This window comes from Dromaius novaehollandiae, chromosome 9 (assembly GCF_036370855.1).
Source record: "Dromaius novaehollandiae isolate bDroNov1 chromosome 9, bDroNov1.hap1, whole genome shotgun sequence".
Classification (NCBI taxonomy): domain Eukaryota; kingdom Metazoa; phylum Chordata; class Aves; order Casuariiformes; family Dromaiidae; genus Dromaius; species Dromaius novaehollandiae.
The window spans coordinates 20270958-20283947 of NC_088106.1; the positions used below are offsets into that span (position 1 = coordinate 20270958).

At 37.6% G+C, this 12990-nt stretch overlaps 1 protein-coding gene across 7 annotated transcripts in view; it reads right to left on the minus strand.

Moving 5' to 3' along the window:
• The window catches only part of AGFG1 (ArfGAP with FG repeats 1), a 37230-nt gene that overhangs the window by 17543 nt on the left and 6697 nt on the right, over nt 1–12990 (minus strand). For 4 of the 7 annotated variants that reach the window (XM_064516891.1, XM_064516886.1, XM_064516887.1 and 1 more), the window contains exons 2-4: nt 10013–10106; nt 767–906; nt 26–188 (exon numbers count right to left, since the gene is read on the minus strand). In XM_064516891.1, the coding sequence (XP_064372961.1) occupies nt 26–188; nt 767–906; nt 10013–10106 (397 nt within the window). The remainder of the gene's footprint in view (nt 1–25; nt 189–766; nt 907–10012; nt 10107–12990) is intronic. The other 3 variants (XM_064516892.1, XM_064516890.1, XM_064516888.1) reach the window with 1 other exon arrangement.

The window sequence follows — 12990 nt, forward strand, 5'->3', positions numbered from 1 at the left end:
TTCAGCTCTGTCACTATTTACTCACTTGACTAGGTGTGCCCTTGTTTAAGTGCAGTGCTGGTGCAGCTTCTCCCAAAAGAGATTTAAGTGGCTTCACCTCAGGTGTGCTGCTTGTACTACTAGCAGAAGACCCCGATATGGATGCATGGACTGATGCCACAACCTTTGCTTGCTCTGGAGGAACATACCTATATTGAACAAGAAGAATTGTTTTTATAAGTTTAACAAGAAAAGTTTTGCCCAACATCTACAAGACTGGAAGTGTGAAAATTGCTAGGAGATCTCAGCTTTGCTATTTTAACCACTGGCCCAGCCACAAATTTTATCAATAGTTTGAAAAATAGCCAGGATTTAAATATGCCAGATTAAAAAAAAAAAAAAAACAACCCAAAACTAGAATTCCAAATCTTCAATATTCTATAACCCTTTAAGACCAAATGCATCTTTACTTGTTTAATACAAGCCTGCAAAACTTACTTTTATGCTGTTGCCAATACCACCTTAAACTATTTCTGTTCCATCAAGATAAACTACACATTGAGAAACTTCTTTAAATAGTTTACCTTCCCTACTTCCTGTAGGATTTCTGGACTTTATTCAGAAGTCCTTTTGCTTTATATAGCTGTGTGATCGAGGCCAAAGTGCACACAAAATGGAGAGTTCATTCAAGATTGCAAGGATTACTTCTCTGACCAGGAATAAAAATTAACTGAGTTAACTCCATAAAAATGGTTTTAAAATCAAAAAGATTTTAAAGCTATCTTACCATCTTTTCTTTTCATATTTTTCCTGTAGAAATTCCTTTACTTTCTGTGGATCCCTGAAGTCTGGAATTGCTGATGATCTGTCATCGAATAGTCCTAGCCAAATCTGTTTGCACACCTTATATATATATATCAAAAAAACCTGGTTATTTAGAGAAAATATTTTAATTCAAAAGCTTATTTAAGTTTACAACAGTTAATAGATCAGACAATAAAAAGTGTATGCTGCACATTAATCATTCCAGATTGAGCTTCTTTAACAACTGACTGGTGCACCCCATACCAGCCTAAATTGCTAAAGTTGCAAGACCAGCTGTCACTACAGGGCAATCAAATCCAACCATCCAACTTCATTGTCAAATACTGCTCTTGCGAAAGATTTATAATACATATTCAGGAAAGGGAAAAGCACCTTACTTCCATTTTTAATCTTTAGAAGCCTTTACCTAATTCCACACATACTGTTATCTTTATTTTAGAGTTTAAACAGTTTCCCCAGACCTCATCTACTAGTTTACTATGTCCCAGATGCCAACTTTTAAAATATTCTCAAGTTTCAGTATTTATAATTACTATTTGGGTATAGGAAGTTTTTTTTTTTTTTAAAAAAAAAAAAAAACACTTTTCTTAGCATGATGCAGTCTCTAAACTGAATATACAATTTTGATATCATTACTTTTAATTTGAGTGGGGGTATGAGAAAAGACAGGGAAGAAATCCTTTTGCTTTCCTTTCATTTTCTAGTTGTAGTTGTGAATCAGCAAAAGTTGGACTGATTGCAAAATACTCAATATGCATTGTGTGTGTTCAGCTTTGATTCCTGACCAAAATGAGAGGAAAGCTGTTTTCTCAAAACCAAACATGACACACAAGAGGATACTGAACATAATTAACATCAGGTTTTCTTCACGGGATTTCTCTGCACGTAACCTGAATATCCATCCAAACAATATGCCAAACATGAGCTGTCCTTTAAAAATGGATTCTGCTGTTTTAAAACAGGTTTCTTTCTGAGAAGCAGAGTCAAAAAAGCTTTGTTTCAAAGATGCTTCTCCTTTCTTCCTGCAGCCTTGTCTGAAACAGTCCTGGCCATCTCTCTTTAAAACTCCTGCAAGCGTTCTGCTTTATCCCTCCAATAGTGGGAGCTCTGGTTGTCGATTTTGACAGATCTGGTAGCTCATTTTAAAGATCACTTGGTGCAATAGAAAGATTAGACAGACAGCATAAGTATATTTCATGCTTTCTTATGTCTCAGTTTTACTTAGCCTCACTTCATGTGTCCAACATTTACTAGTCTTTATTGTAAGCTACTGGACAGAGGCTGACAACAAGAGTGGGAAACAGATGCTATGATCAAAGGGTAGCTATAAATTAGTAATTTAGATACTCATCTAAAAATCAGACCAGTAGTTTTTACTTTAACTAAGCCTCTTAGCTATTCAACATTTATTCAGCGAATTTACTCCTGAAGAGGTAAACTTAATGCGCTGATTTCAGTTTGCATATTTAAAGTATTTGTAGTCTGATAATGGATGAAATGAAACTACAGGTAACTGTTTAGTAAGTTTTGTGCCTCAGTATTAAAGTCACATGAAGTTAGAAGCTACGAACTCAGTCAAAAAAGTCACAAGCCTCCCGTACAACAGCTAAAAGCATGAAGCACTATTTTAACAGAGGGGCAATCTTTCACTTTATTGGCCATAAGCCAGCAGTACTTCCATATTTGAAATTAGGTGACAGACTGCAAGAATGTGAAGGGCTGCAGCAGTGTATTAGTCAACTTCTCTGCATCTTTGAGCAAATTTCAGCAAAAGCAGGAGACTTCCCAAAAACCTTTGCCAGGGATTCCCTCAGCATAGTTCCTTTGATTCCCTCTTCCAGAAGAGGCAAGACCTGTTCTGGATGTCCTTTCTGAGTATAACTGTAGAGAGTGGCATGCATGTGATAGCTGTGAACTGGGGAGCCAAGAGGTCCTGCCTGCGACCGATTACAGAACATCTGGTAGCAGGAGCTAGCAAGAGAGGCCAAGTCTGCACAACTCTTCCCTACACACTTGAACATCAGAAACACTGAAGGGAAGAAACAGCTTTGCACAGATTAAGACAAGCAGAAAGACAAGCGTTAGAACAGCCTGCACCTAGCAAAAAAGCACTCAGGGCTGTACCTTGTGATCAGTCTGCATCCGGCCTAAACACAGGCTGGCACCTGAAAGAGAAGGTCCCCTTCCCCACCCACTCCAGGCCATGAAATTCTTCCCCCTTCTATCACACAAAAGGGCAAGTCAGATCAAAGGAAATGATTTCAATTACCATGTTACAAGTACCACTGAAACCTATACTGAGATCGGCCCACAACAGTAATCAAACCACAGCTCAGTTTTTCACCTTTCTCCCTCCCCATCCCTTGCTTCATCTCCACCCTGATGCATCCAAACCTTTTTTTTTTTTTTTTTTTGGGGGGGGGGGGAGAACTGGACAAGAAATCATCTCAAATAGTCACAGGTTGGCCTGATCACTCCAGCAGTTTCTAGGTGAAATCTGCAATTTGGATTCTGTGCGACTTCAGATCTTCACCAGCTACACAGGTGGGGCACGTAATAGTTCTGGGAATGTCCATGCAGGTATCAAGCAAGACTGTATTTGTCCAAGCACGTGGTTTAAAGTGATGCTTCATGCAAGCTTTTTAAAAAAAAGGTGTCAATTCTGGAATATTAAACCTTCAGAAAGCAGGCTTCCAAAAGGGTTTCTTGGAGCCACTGATTTCTTTTAAATTCCTAAACACAAAAGTAGTATAAGTGTGAAATAGGCCTTAAGTCACTATTATTGCAGCGTTGTTTAATTAATCTGCCAAGCACTCTTTATTGATTCTCTGTTACTGGAAGCAGAGAGAAGAGTATTACTAATGGGCAAGAGTGGCACCACGACAACATAACCACCAAAAAGAACCTAGACTTAGTTTCACACATTTCAGCAAGGAGTTCCCATTTTAATAAGCAGGGTTTGACAGCAGTAGCTATGCAAACACTGGTTAAAGCATTTACTACTTAGTCATGCAAACTGCAAACTTAGAGATGCAAATTAAATTTCATGCAAGTTTCTATAGAAAGAGTTCTCATAAGCACAATTTCTTAGAAGTCTTAAATACAGACAAGCTCTTCAGAAAGCCAGCTTTTATAAAGCTTTAATATCACAAGAGAAACTAATAAAGGGCACAGTTTTGTCTGTGTCTGTATAAAGTACCACCCAATGCTTTGAACATCAGCAGCCGTTCCAAGCAAGTATTCAGAACACAATAAAAGGCTCATTGTCTTTACTTGTTTGCTAGTGACCTGTATGCTCTTTCTAGCTATACTTTTGTTGCTATCATCTGACTTGACAGGGATCCACAATACTGCATTGATTAGGCCTCAAGCCAGCCATAATAACCAATTTTCAGCCATCAAAAAAACCCTCACCACACACATACACACACCCCAAGCAAACAGCAGTGTGCTGTGCTTGTCAGCACATGGGATATCATGGGGTGAAAGCACAGTTAGAAATTAAAATACAAGAAAATATTAATTATGGTCAGAGACAGAAATTGTATCATTATATGACTATCTATGAAACAGTTACCTTTCCATAGCCTTAAAATAAGAATTCATTAACAGTACTGAATCTTGTGCAAAGAAAAGTTTGTTCTCTCAGTGAGAAATGCAAATATGCTTACTTGCCAGACCATCACATTTTATTTCAAAGCTATTTAAAACTTACTTTTATGATATGAATATGAAGAAACTGATTTTTGTGTCATGCAACTTGCTGGTAATTTCTAATAGGAAAAGATCATTTAGCATTTATATCCTTGCCATAAGGATTCTTGCTATAAGTCACTCTCCACGCATCACAGCTTTTAAAACCCCTACCTGGATTTGACAGTACTTGAGACACTAAAAGATTAATTTTAACAAAAAGTTAGTGATAAAGTAGAAAAAAGACACCCCCCCCAACCCCCCAAAAATAACTCTCAAAAGAAGCAAAAACTCAGAACAATATACACTTTGAGAATTTGGGATTTGACATGCCAAACGATGTGGATTTTAAAACCCTTTCTGCTCTGTAACGATTCTGTATATTAATCAGATTTGCAGGGCTGATTCAGATAATGCTACCACCCCAGTTTAAGATTAAACTCCCTTGTAGCAGAATTAGTCATTCATCAGTTTTTACAAATGACACATAAAGAAGCATCCTACCTCATCACAAAGTTACAAAACTTTACCTTCAAGGGTCCAGGCCTATAAATTCTTGAACTTTCTCACCATCTCCTTGGTCACACTCTATTCAGCCATTTAATATTAATATTGTTGCCTTAGCAAAAGCAGCACAAATAAGCCTCTGCTCAAAAGCCCTGTTCATTCACCGAAAGTCTTGCTGTAGTATGCCTTTTGATAACCAAAGCTCTATTAAAACAAAATACTCTGCTTAGAGCCTGGCTTTGCTGGAGCCAAGAGTAAACATTCAAGTTATGTTGGAGCCCCTAGAAACAGTGGAACATATCCAACAATCCATAATCAGTCGACTGTCCCTGAAAAGTATACTCAATCCATGTCCCACTGGTTCACCAATGCAGGGAGGGGAACAAAAAAAAAAAAAAAAAACACATGACCACCAAGACAGCATTTAAGTCAGAATGACTTAAGAGTATGCAGTATTTTGAAGTCTACTGTTGTGGAAAGCTTAACAGAAGCAAAGCTTTGAAGTTTTGCCTGCCTCTACTACTTCTCAGTGAACATTGTGGAAGCTGTTAAATAACAAGATAAAACCAAGTTTTATCTTGTCAGCTGACAATAAGTAGAAATCAAGATTCAGCATTATTTATCCTGGTGAAATTCAGAAAGTTCATGAGCCTCCTTCTAGGCTTGGGGAAGAACAGCACCTTTTCTCTGCCAATGAACTCCAGTCCTGCAAGGATTAGACATTTGCCAACTAGATACTGGGAAGTCCAGAATTAGGTAAGTACAGCATGCAAAGACAGAAAGAATCACAACCACCTTCAACCTACTCACCCTGACCTACATAAAAACCCAGGAGGGTAGAAAGGCAGAAACGGTGAGTCGCCATGACTTAAAAATATTGTGGAAAGGAAAAACTGGGCCAAGTACATACCGTATGTTATAACAAAGACTTTACCTACATTTCTATTCATACCATGGGTTTCCCTGAATCCATGCTCAACAGCAAGTTATGTCTGAGAGAGAATTTTTTTTTGGCTAGAATAACTGCATTTACTTATTCTTGTTTTTCAAACATCATTCAGATTTGTAGTCCTACAGTTTGAGTAACTACCTTTGTTTTCAGCTTTGGCATTAAGGAGTAAAGAACTCATCCCATCCACTGCACATCCTGTATACAAAAACACACATCTAGAAAGGCTTCAGGTTTAAAATCCCGCCTCCTAAAAGCATTTGATGCTTTCAGGAGGTCCAGGCAGGGCTCAAAGGATGAGGAACAGACTTCACTGTTTTCCATAACTTTTTGGCTTTTGGTTTTGTTTCTGGAGTTGAGAGGGTAGGGAAGTAGAGGACCACTTTAAAACAAACAAACAAAAACACTAGTAAAGAAAGAATTTGGCAGCATCTGTCCAATTTTGCAGGAAGCCTGAAATAATCCGAGATGGCAGCTGCCTCTGTTCCAGTGCTATGTATTTCAAACACCAAACAACCACATCATAACTATTTTACTGATACGGATTTTCAGTGCGTGTGGAAAGGAAGATATGGAAAGACAGACAAAGGCCTTCTGCTTGCACAACAGAGCCACCACACTAGAAACTCCTGCTGGCATAGCTGTGCTGGTTAGGAATAACAAAGATTCAGTGAGGCCAGCAAAGCTAAGCTTCTGGTCATGAAGCCTTGTTCTCTTGTATGCTGTGAAGATAGCAGAGCAAAGAAAAGCTACAATAGGACAAGTACTTTTGTTGGCAAAAGCGATTCCTAGACTAGAAAAAGCATACTACCAGACCTACAGCAGTAGAGCACCTCTTGCTTAGACTTGAACATCCCACTGCATAGGAAGATTACACAGATCAATCTCTAGTTTAAAAAGCTCTAGTGAGCTATTGCCTTTAAGCAATCTGGTACCCTTTCCCCTTCCCCCTCCCCCCCAATATCCTCAGTTACACACCAAACGTAACCCTGACGGTGCAAAAACTGCAGATGAGCACACAACAAAACTATGTTCCAAAACATAACACTCACCACAGGAAGAAAGATTTGGAAACAGTTCCGTTATGTAAGCAAGTTATTTCTCTGTTTAGTAACTCAGCGCTTCTGATGTCAATATTATTCATTAATCTCTGTAGGTGAAAAAAATTTTATGCTTCTAGTATACTGATTTCAAAGTCAGTTTGGGTCCAGAAGCTATAGCTGCTTTCATAAGCGCAAAGCAAAGCCCGAGCTAGTAAATCCTGCTGAACAAAGACAATGTCCTATACACAATCAGCTCACGCATCTCTATATCATATTAGTAAAACCAGGGATGTACTACAAAGACACCTGGCTGCACAATTCATGCTGCCAGGACTCATCAGCTCCAGCTTACTCCTAACCCTTTCCACTCCAGAGTTTCAAAGTCATATTTCATAGTAAGGGAGATGCTGGGAAAGCATTTTGGTCAGGCCAAGCACCAGCTCTGAACAGGCCCCATACTCTTAGTGGTTCTGGAGTTATATGTCCTCTTGGAATCTAGAGTCGGGGAAACTGAAACTTGCACAAATCTGCAGGTGCTATCAAGAGTCATGAAGATTAGCACCAAAATGAAACTAAGTACTATTAAACTTATTGCAGGCAGTTGAACATACCTGCACAGCATTCTACTCATTAGCTCAGGTAAATATTTTTGTACCAAGAACAAGACAGATTTTCTAGATACAGGACCACCTAAATCATTTCCTAACACTACTTGGGCATTAGAATAGGCTATCCAAAAAAGTTAAGTGTCTGGCACTGAACATTTTCAAAAATGTATTAGAAATAGCTATGTATCAGGTGGGTAAGCCTCCAAATAGGTATTCATAGATACAATGGCAACAAGAGATACGCACCACCTCCACTTCCTACAGTGAGTTCACTTTCTACTTATATTACCCAAGTGAATTAGAGGTCTAATCAACAACCTTAGCTTCATTTGATAATGAGTGTTCAAGCAAAGTCATCCCTATGCCACTCTCTCCTCTTTATTCCCATCATGTAAATACAGTACAGAAATACCTCAGCATCGCTCTATGTGAAGAAATAGTGGAAGGGGTAAAAATCCTATCTCCCAGGTTAACCACAAAAAATTGCCTTTATCTTTCAAAAGGAACCCCAGAAGGCACTTGAGAACTATCAGCTTGAATATGTTTCCATTCTTTCTGCAAAAGCGAGCTAACCCCAGTATCAGCAAAAATGGAGTCTGGACAGCAGCTTACGCCCGCAGAGGGGTAAGCAACACCAAACTATAGATGTCTCCAAATACAGCAAAAACAGTCTCACTTCTGTTCGGTTTTTGAGCAACTCTTAAGTCTATCATCTGCAACTATAAATATCTATTCAATGTTTCTTTAGAATTAAGGCAATGAACTCCTTCCAAACAACCCCAAATTAAATCAACTTAGGAGGACATCTTATTTATGAGGTAGCTCATTTAAACCACTGCAGTATTTTCATTAATTAGAGGAATAAGCATGACAACAAACACAAAGACCCCTACTATCAAAGCACACTATACCATTCTAAATACCTGTTGCATGTTTTTATGTTGATAATAAGTGATACATAAACTACATCAGTTCTGATGCTGGGGTAGTCAGGGCTATAGCCAAAAGGAGAAATACACTCATTGACTGAGCAGGGATAATTTAAGGTTTCAAACCAGTGGTAAGTGAAGCTGGTTGTATTTTCTAGCCATTGTAGATTGAGGAAAAACTGAGATCAAAATAGATATTTTTCTGTACAGATCTGAGGCTTAAAGTGAATCTGGAGTTCACAATTTAATCTTATTGCAAAAGACTCCACCAACGTACCTCATCAAAATTCATGAAAACTGTCTCTATCACACACCCTATGCAAAAGGCCAACAATATACTATACCATACACAATGTTATACAGGTTTAACATGCCACAACATTTTCAAAAAACTAGTGAAATCCATTAAGAATATTTTATAACATCTGGAAGACTTAGATCTTATTCTACCTTTGCCTAAAGGAACTATCTGCTAACAGTTTTTAAATAAATTATGCATATTATTACAAGGACAGAAAAAGAAATAGCTGCTTTATTTTCATTCTTAAAGCTGACAGTTATGAATTGGGTTAAGCTTAAGAAAGTTAGGTATCAGTATTTTAGCTAATGATTGGATTATCCCAAAGCTTCAAGAGAAGATACCAATAACCTGCTCCATAGTTTCCAATCAACAGTTCTACTAAAACAGAACACAGATCCAAAGTAAAACAGAACTTTCTTTTTTCGATAAAACAACCATTAAGATTAGAAGCAAAAGCTGCCTCTGAATCCTCAATGCTGTAATATGATATTAGAATATACATTTCATCCTCAAATTGAGGAGCGCAATAGCCACATCCAGGGTTCACATGCTCTGTGTGTCAAAGATTTACCTGGGCTTTAATTTTCACCAGGCAGAGGGACACACACACACAGACTTGCTTCTTCAAAGCTGCCCCAAGCCACTCTAAACATACAGTTGTTTATTTTCTAATCCTTAAAGGGGAAAAAAAATCCCCCCCTTCCTTCCTCTTTTCAAGGACCTTAAGCATATTCATAAATTTTCATTAAATAAAGAGGCTATTGAAGCAGCTGCAAGACTTTCTGACACCTACTCTGTAGAAATACAGCTACAGACAAGAAATATATTTTGGTCACAGTACAATCTTTCAGGAAACACTACTGCAGTCAGTCTTAAGGTCTGGGCTTGCTGAAAAAAAGGCAGATGCATACTGCCTCATGCAAAAGCAAAACGCAACCCAGCTCAGAAGCACCGATCATATGAATCCAGATTGTCTAGGCTGTGCAACAACACACAAGTAATATTATGATGACATCTACCTAAGCGAAATGAGGTCCTCAGAAGGATCACTTCAAATGACTGAAGGCTTCTGTCTACTTTTTGCTACAAAAAAAACACTCAAGTTTTGCTTAAGTAGTATTTCAAAGTTTGATATTAAAATGCCACCACACACTTGATATTCTCCATTTAATACTTACTTCATTTCCATGTTTCTGCAGAAATTCTATTTCCTGTTGTGTGAAAGTAGTCATTGAAATTGACTTCACTCTGTGGGGTGGATTCAAGCCCCGTCTAAAAGAAGCAGCAAGAAGCATTTAAGTCAGTATTCTGGAAATCTGTCACCATACAATCACTTTTAACATTACAAACAAAATTAAGTCAGTTTTAATATTAAGAGCTGTCTCTGGAAATTGCACTCATTTTGGTACTGCCACACAACTTAAAACACCAACCACATAAAGCTCATCTTACGGTAAAATTTAGCATGCAAAGTTAAGCAATTTAATTTTAGATAAGACCAATGTTTATGGTTGTACATGCAAACTAACTCTGGCCCTTTCTGTGCAAGTTTATGAACATAGACTTATTTTTTTAAAAAAATAAAAAAACCCTCATCTACTTCCCTAAACTCATTCACCCTCGCCTCTGCCCTCCATTGCCGGGACAATCTCGGGCCTCTGTTGTCTTCTTTCCCTCTCGCCCTCCCGTACAGAGACCTATTCTCACTACAATTTCTACCTAATCACTAGATATCTTAAACTAAACTCCCCAGCCCAGATTCTTTTTCTCTTGCTCTAACCTATATTTCTTGTTGCCATCCAGTATCTTTTCTTCTAGTTTACTTTTTGCCCCTCCTTCCATAAGGTCTGTGTCTTCCTCCTCCTCAACGCTGCACAAGTAACAGCAACAGAAGCTAAAGGAAGACTTTTCTATTGTGCTCTCAAATGGCAGCTACCATTATTAAGGCAATAGCTCAAGGGTTCAGTGGCTCTGCCTTAAGCAAAAACTGGCACCAGTCTCACATCCACACCACAGATGCAGACAGAAACTCAAGTCAGTTTTGTTGCCAAAGCCTTACTTGTCAAATCCAGTTCAGTCAAAACTTGTGAGTGTAGAGAAAAAACCTGCTGAGCAACAGTGCCAGTAAAAAAAACTGTTAGTTGCTCAAACTTCTTCTGTAAGCACATGCTAACTATGGTTTTTGCCCACAAATACTTCTAATTAATATCTAACCATGTTTTGCTCAATGAAATCAAGAACATTACATTCTACATGCGCCAAACAGTAGAGATACCGGCTAAGGCAATACAATTGCATTAAACGCTCACGGTAATCAGTCCTGCATTTATGTGATACCATCTTAAAAAAAATTAACATGCATTGCTTTGATATCTCATAGCTACATAAAATTGTGTGGTTATGTACATGAGAAGAAAGTTTCTAGGAGAGAGGTTCAGGGAAGCTTTCCAGGAGAGTAACACAGAGCTAACAAATTACTAACAAATGAATGATAAGAGTTAGCTTTATTGCTTACATTTGTTACTTGGCATTAATTATAAACTTGGTTCAGAATGCCTCTGGGAATGCAAGTCACTGACACATAATTAGAGAAGACTAGTAGTTTTCTTTAATACTCCCTACTCCCTGTGATTGTTCCAGGAACATTAACTGTAAATTGAATTATCTTCCATCAAAACAGTGATGAGAAGAATCCGATGCACCAAAGGTTAAGGAGATCTTAACCTTTATAGTCACTGAATTTTTAGAGAGAACATTCAGCACTTTGAACTTCTGGTTAGGTGGATTAGATGGGAAAATACATATATTTATTGTGACTTTAGTCAAGTTTTAAAACCCTTAATATTTGAAACACTCTGAAAACCAATTCACTGTATTTTGCCAAGAAATACAGTAAGAATTGATTGAGAGTATCCTGAAAGCAGAAGTCATATGCAAACCCACCGGCATACAAATTAAAAGTTTACAGAAAGTTATTTGCTTAAGCAAATTTTTCAAATTAAAGTGTCTAAAATTAGACATGGTTGAGCAGTTCAGCACCTCAGCAAGAGGGCAGAAATTTTGTGAGAAAGGTTGAGGTAGTTTATTCTACTTGGTCATTTTTTCAGTAAATGAACTTTTCTCAAGATGTCCAAGTTCCACATTAAACCAAAATTAACAACCTAATTTCCTTCACTGAGTCATCAGTTAAATGCATATCTATTTCACAAATAAGCAATATTATTATTAAAATATGGTATTAACTAAATCTTTCTGAATACTCATTTTAAGACACATCAACTTAAAAAAAAATCTTAGGAGCTATACATAGCTGAAACCCATTGAGTTTCAGATCTGCTGCTGGTATTAGGTCTTTTTTTTTTTTCCTTTAAACATAACTTCTTGCTCTGTGTGTGTGCAATTGAGTAATTACATTTCACTAAGCCACATTGTAGAATCACATATTAAGGGACAGCATAGAAACAAAAGTGGCATCCAGCTGACATCTCGCATCAGTATGTTTTATTAAATATTATGCCATAATCACTGTCCCTTGCTCAGTATAAAAGTGTTTCTGTCTACCTTAGTCTGTTCAATTTACTGTTCTCACATTGAAGAACGTTCACAATTAGATGGCTATAAACTATTACTCCATAATCATTCTAAAAGCTAGGATTATTCAATAATGCATTCCCATGTTTTTCAGCATGCGTAGTACATATAAACGGTCATACTATCTTATGCTGGAAATTCATTTTTACAATGAATACAGTTTAAGTGCTATATCACATGCTTGTTTGCAATTCAAAGGCACCGCACAAGTTATTAAGTGGTAGAAAACACATGTACCTACTGTAAACTAATCTTAGTGCTCTCCATGTGCATTTACATCAGCAAGTGTATATCTTCAGCTCTGCTAAGCAGCAATTTTTAATATATTTAAAGCATAGAGTAGATTGTTTGCACTTGATAGTCTAACTAGAAAGATTTCCCTCCACATACCCTTCTCTTCAATGAAGACTACTTAAGAGCTGTAAGTTTCAAGTTGTAAAAATGTTCCCCACTTTAAAAGTTATACTCAGGATGTGGAATAAGATGAATTCTCATGTCTTTTACATCCTCCAAAGCAGCCTAGTAAAGGAAGGAAACATGCCCCGTTTCTAAAGGGCAGGTCACA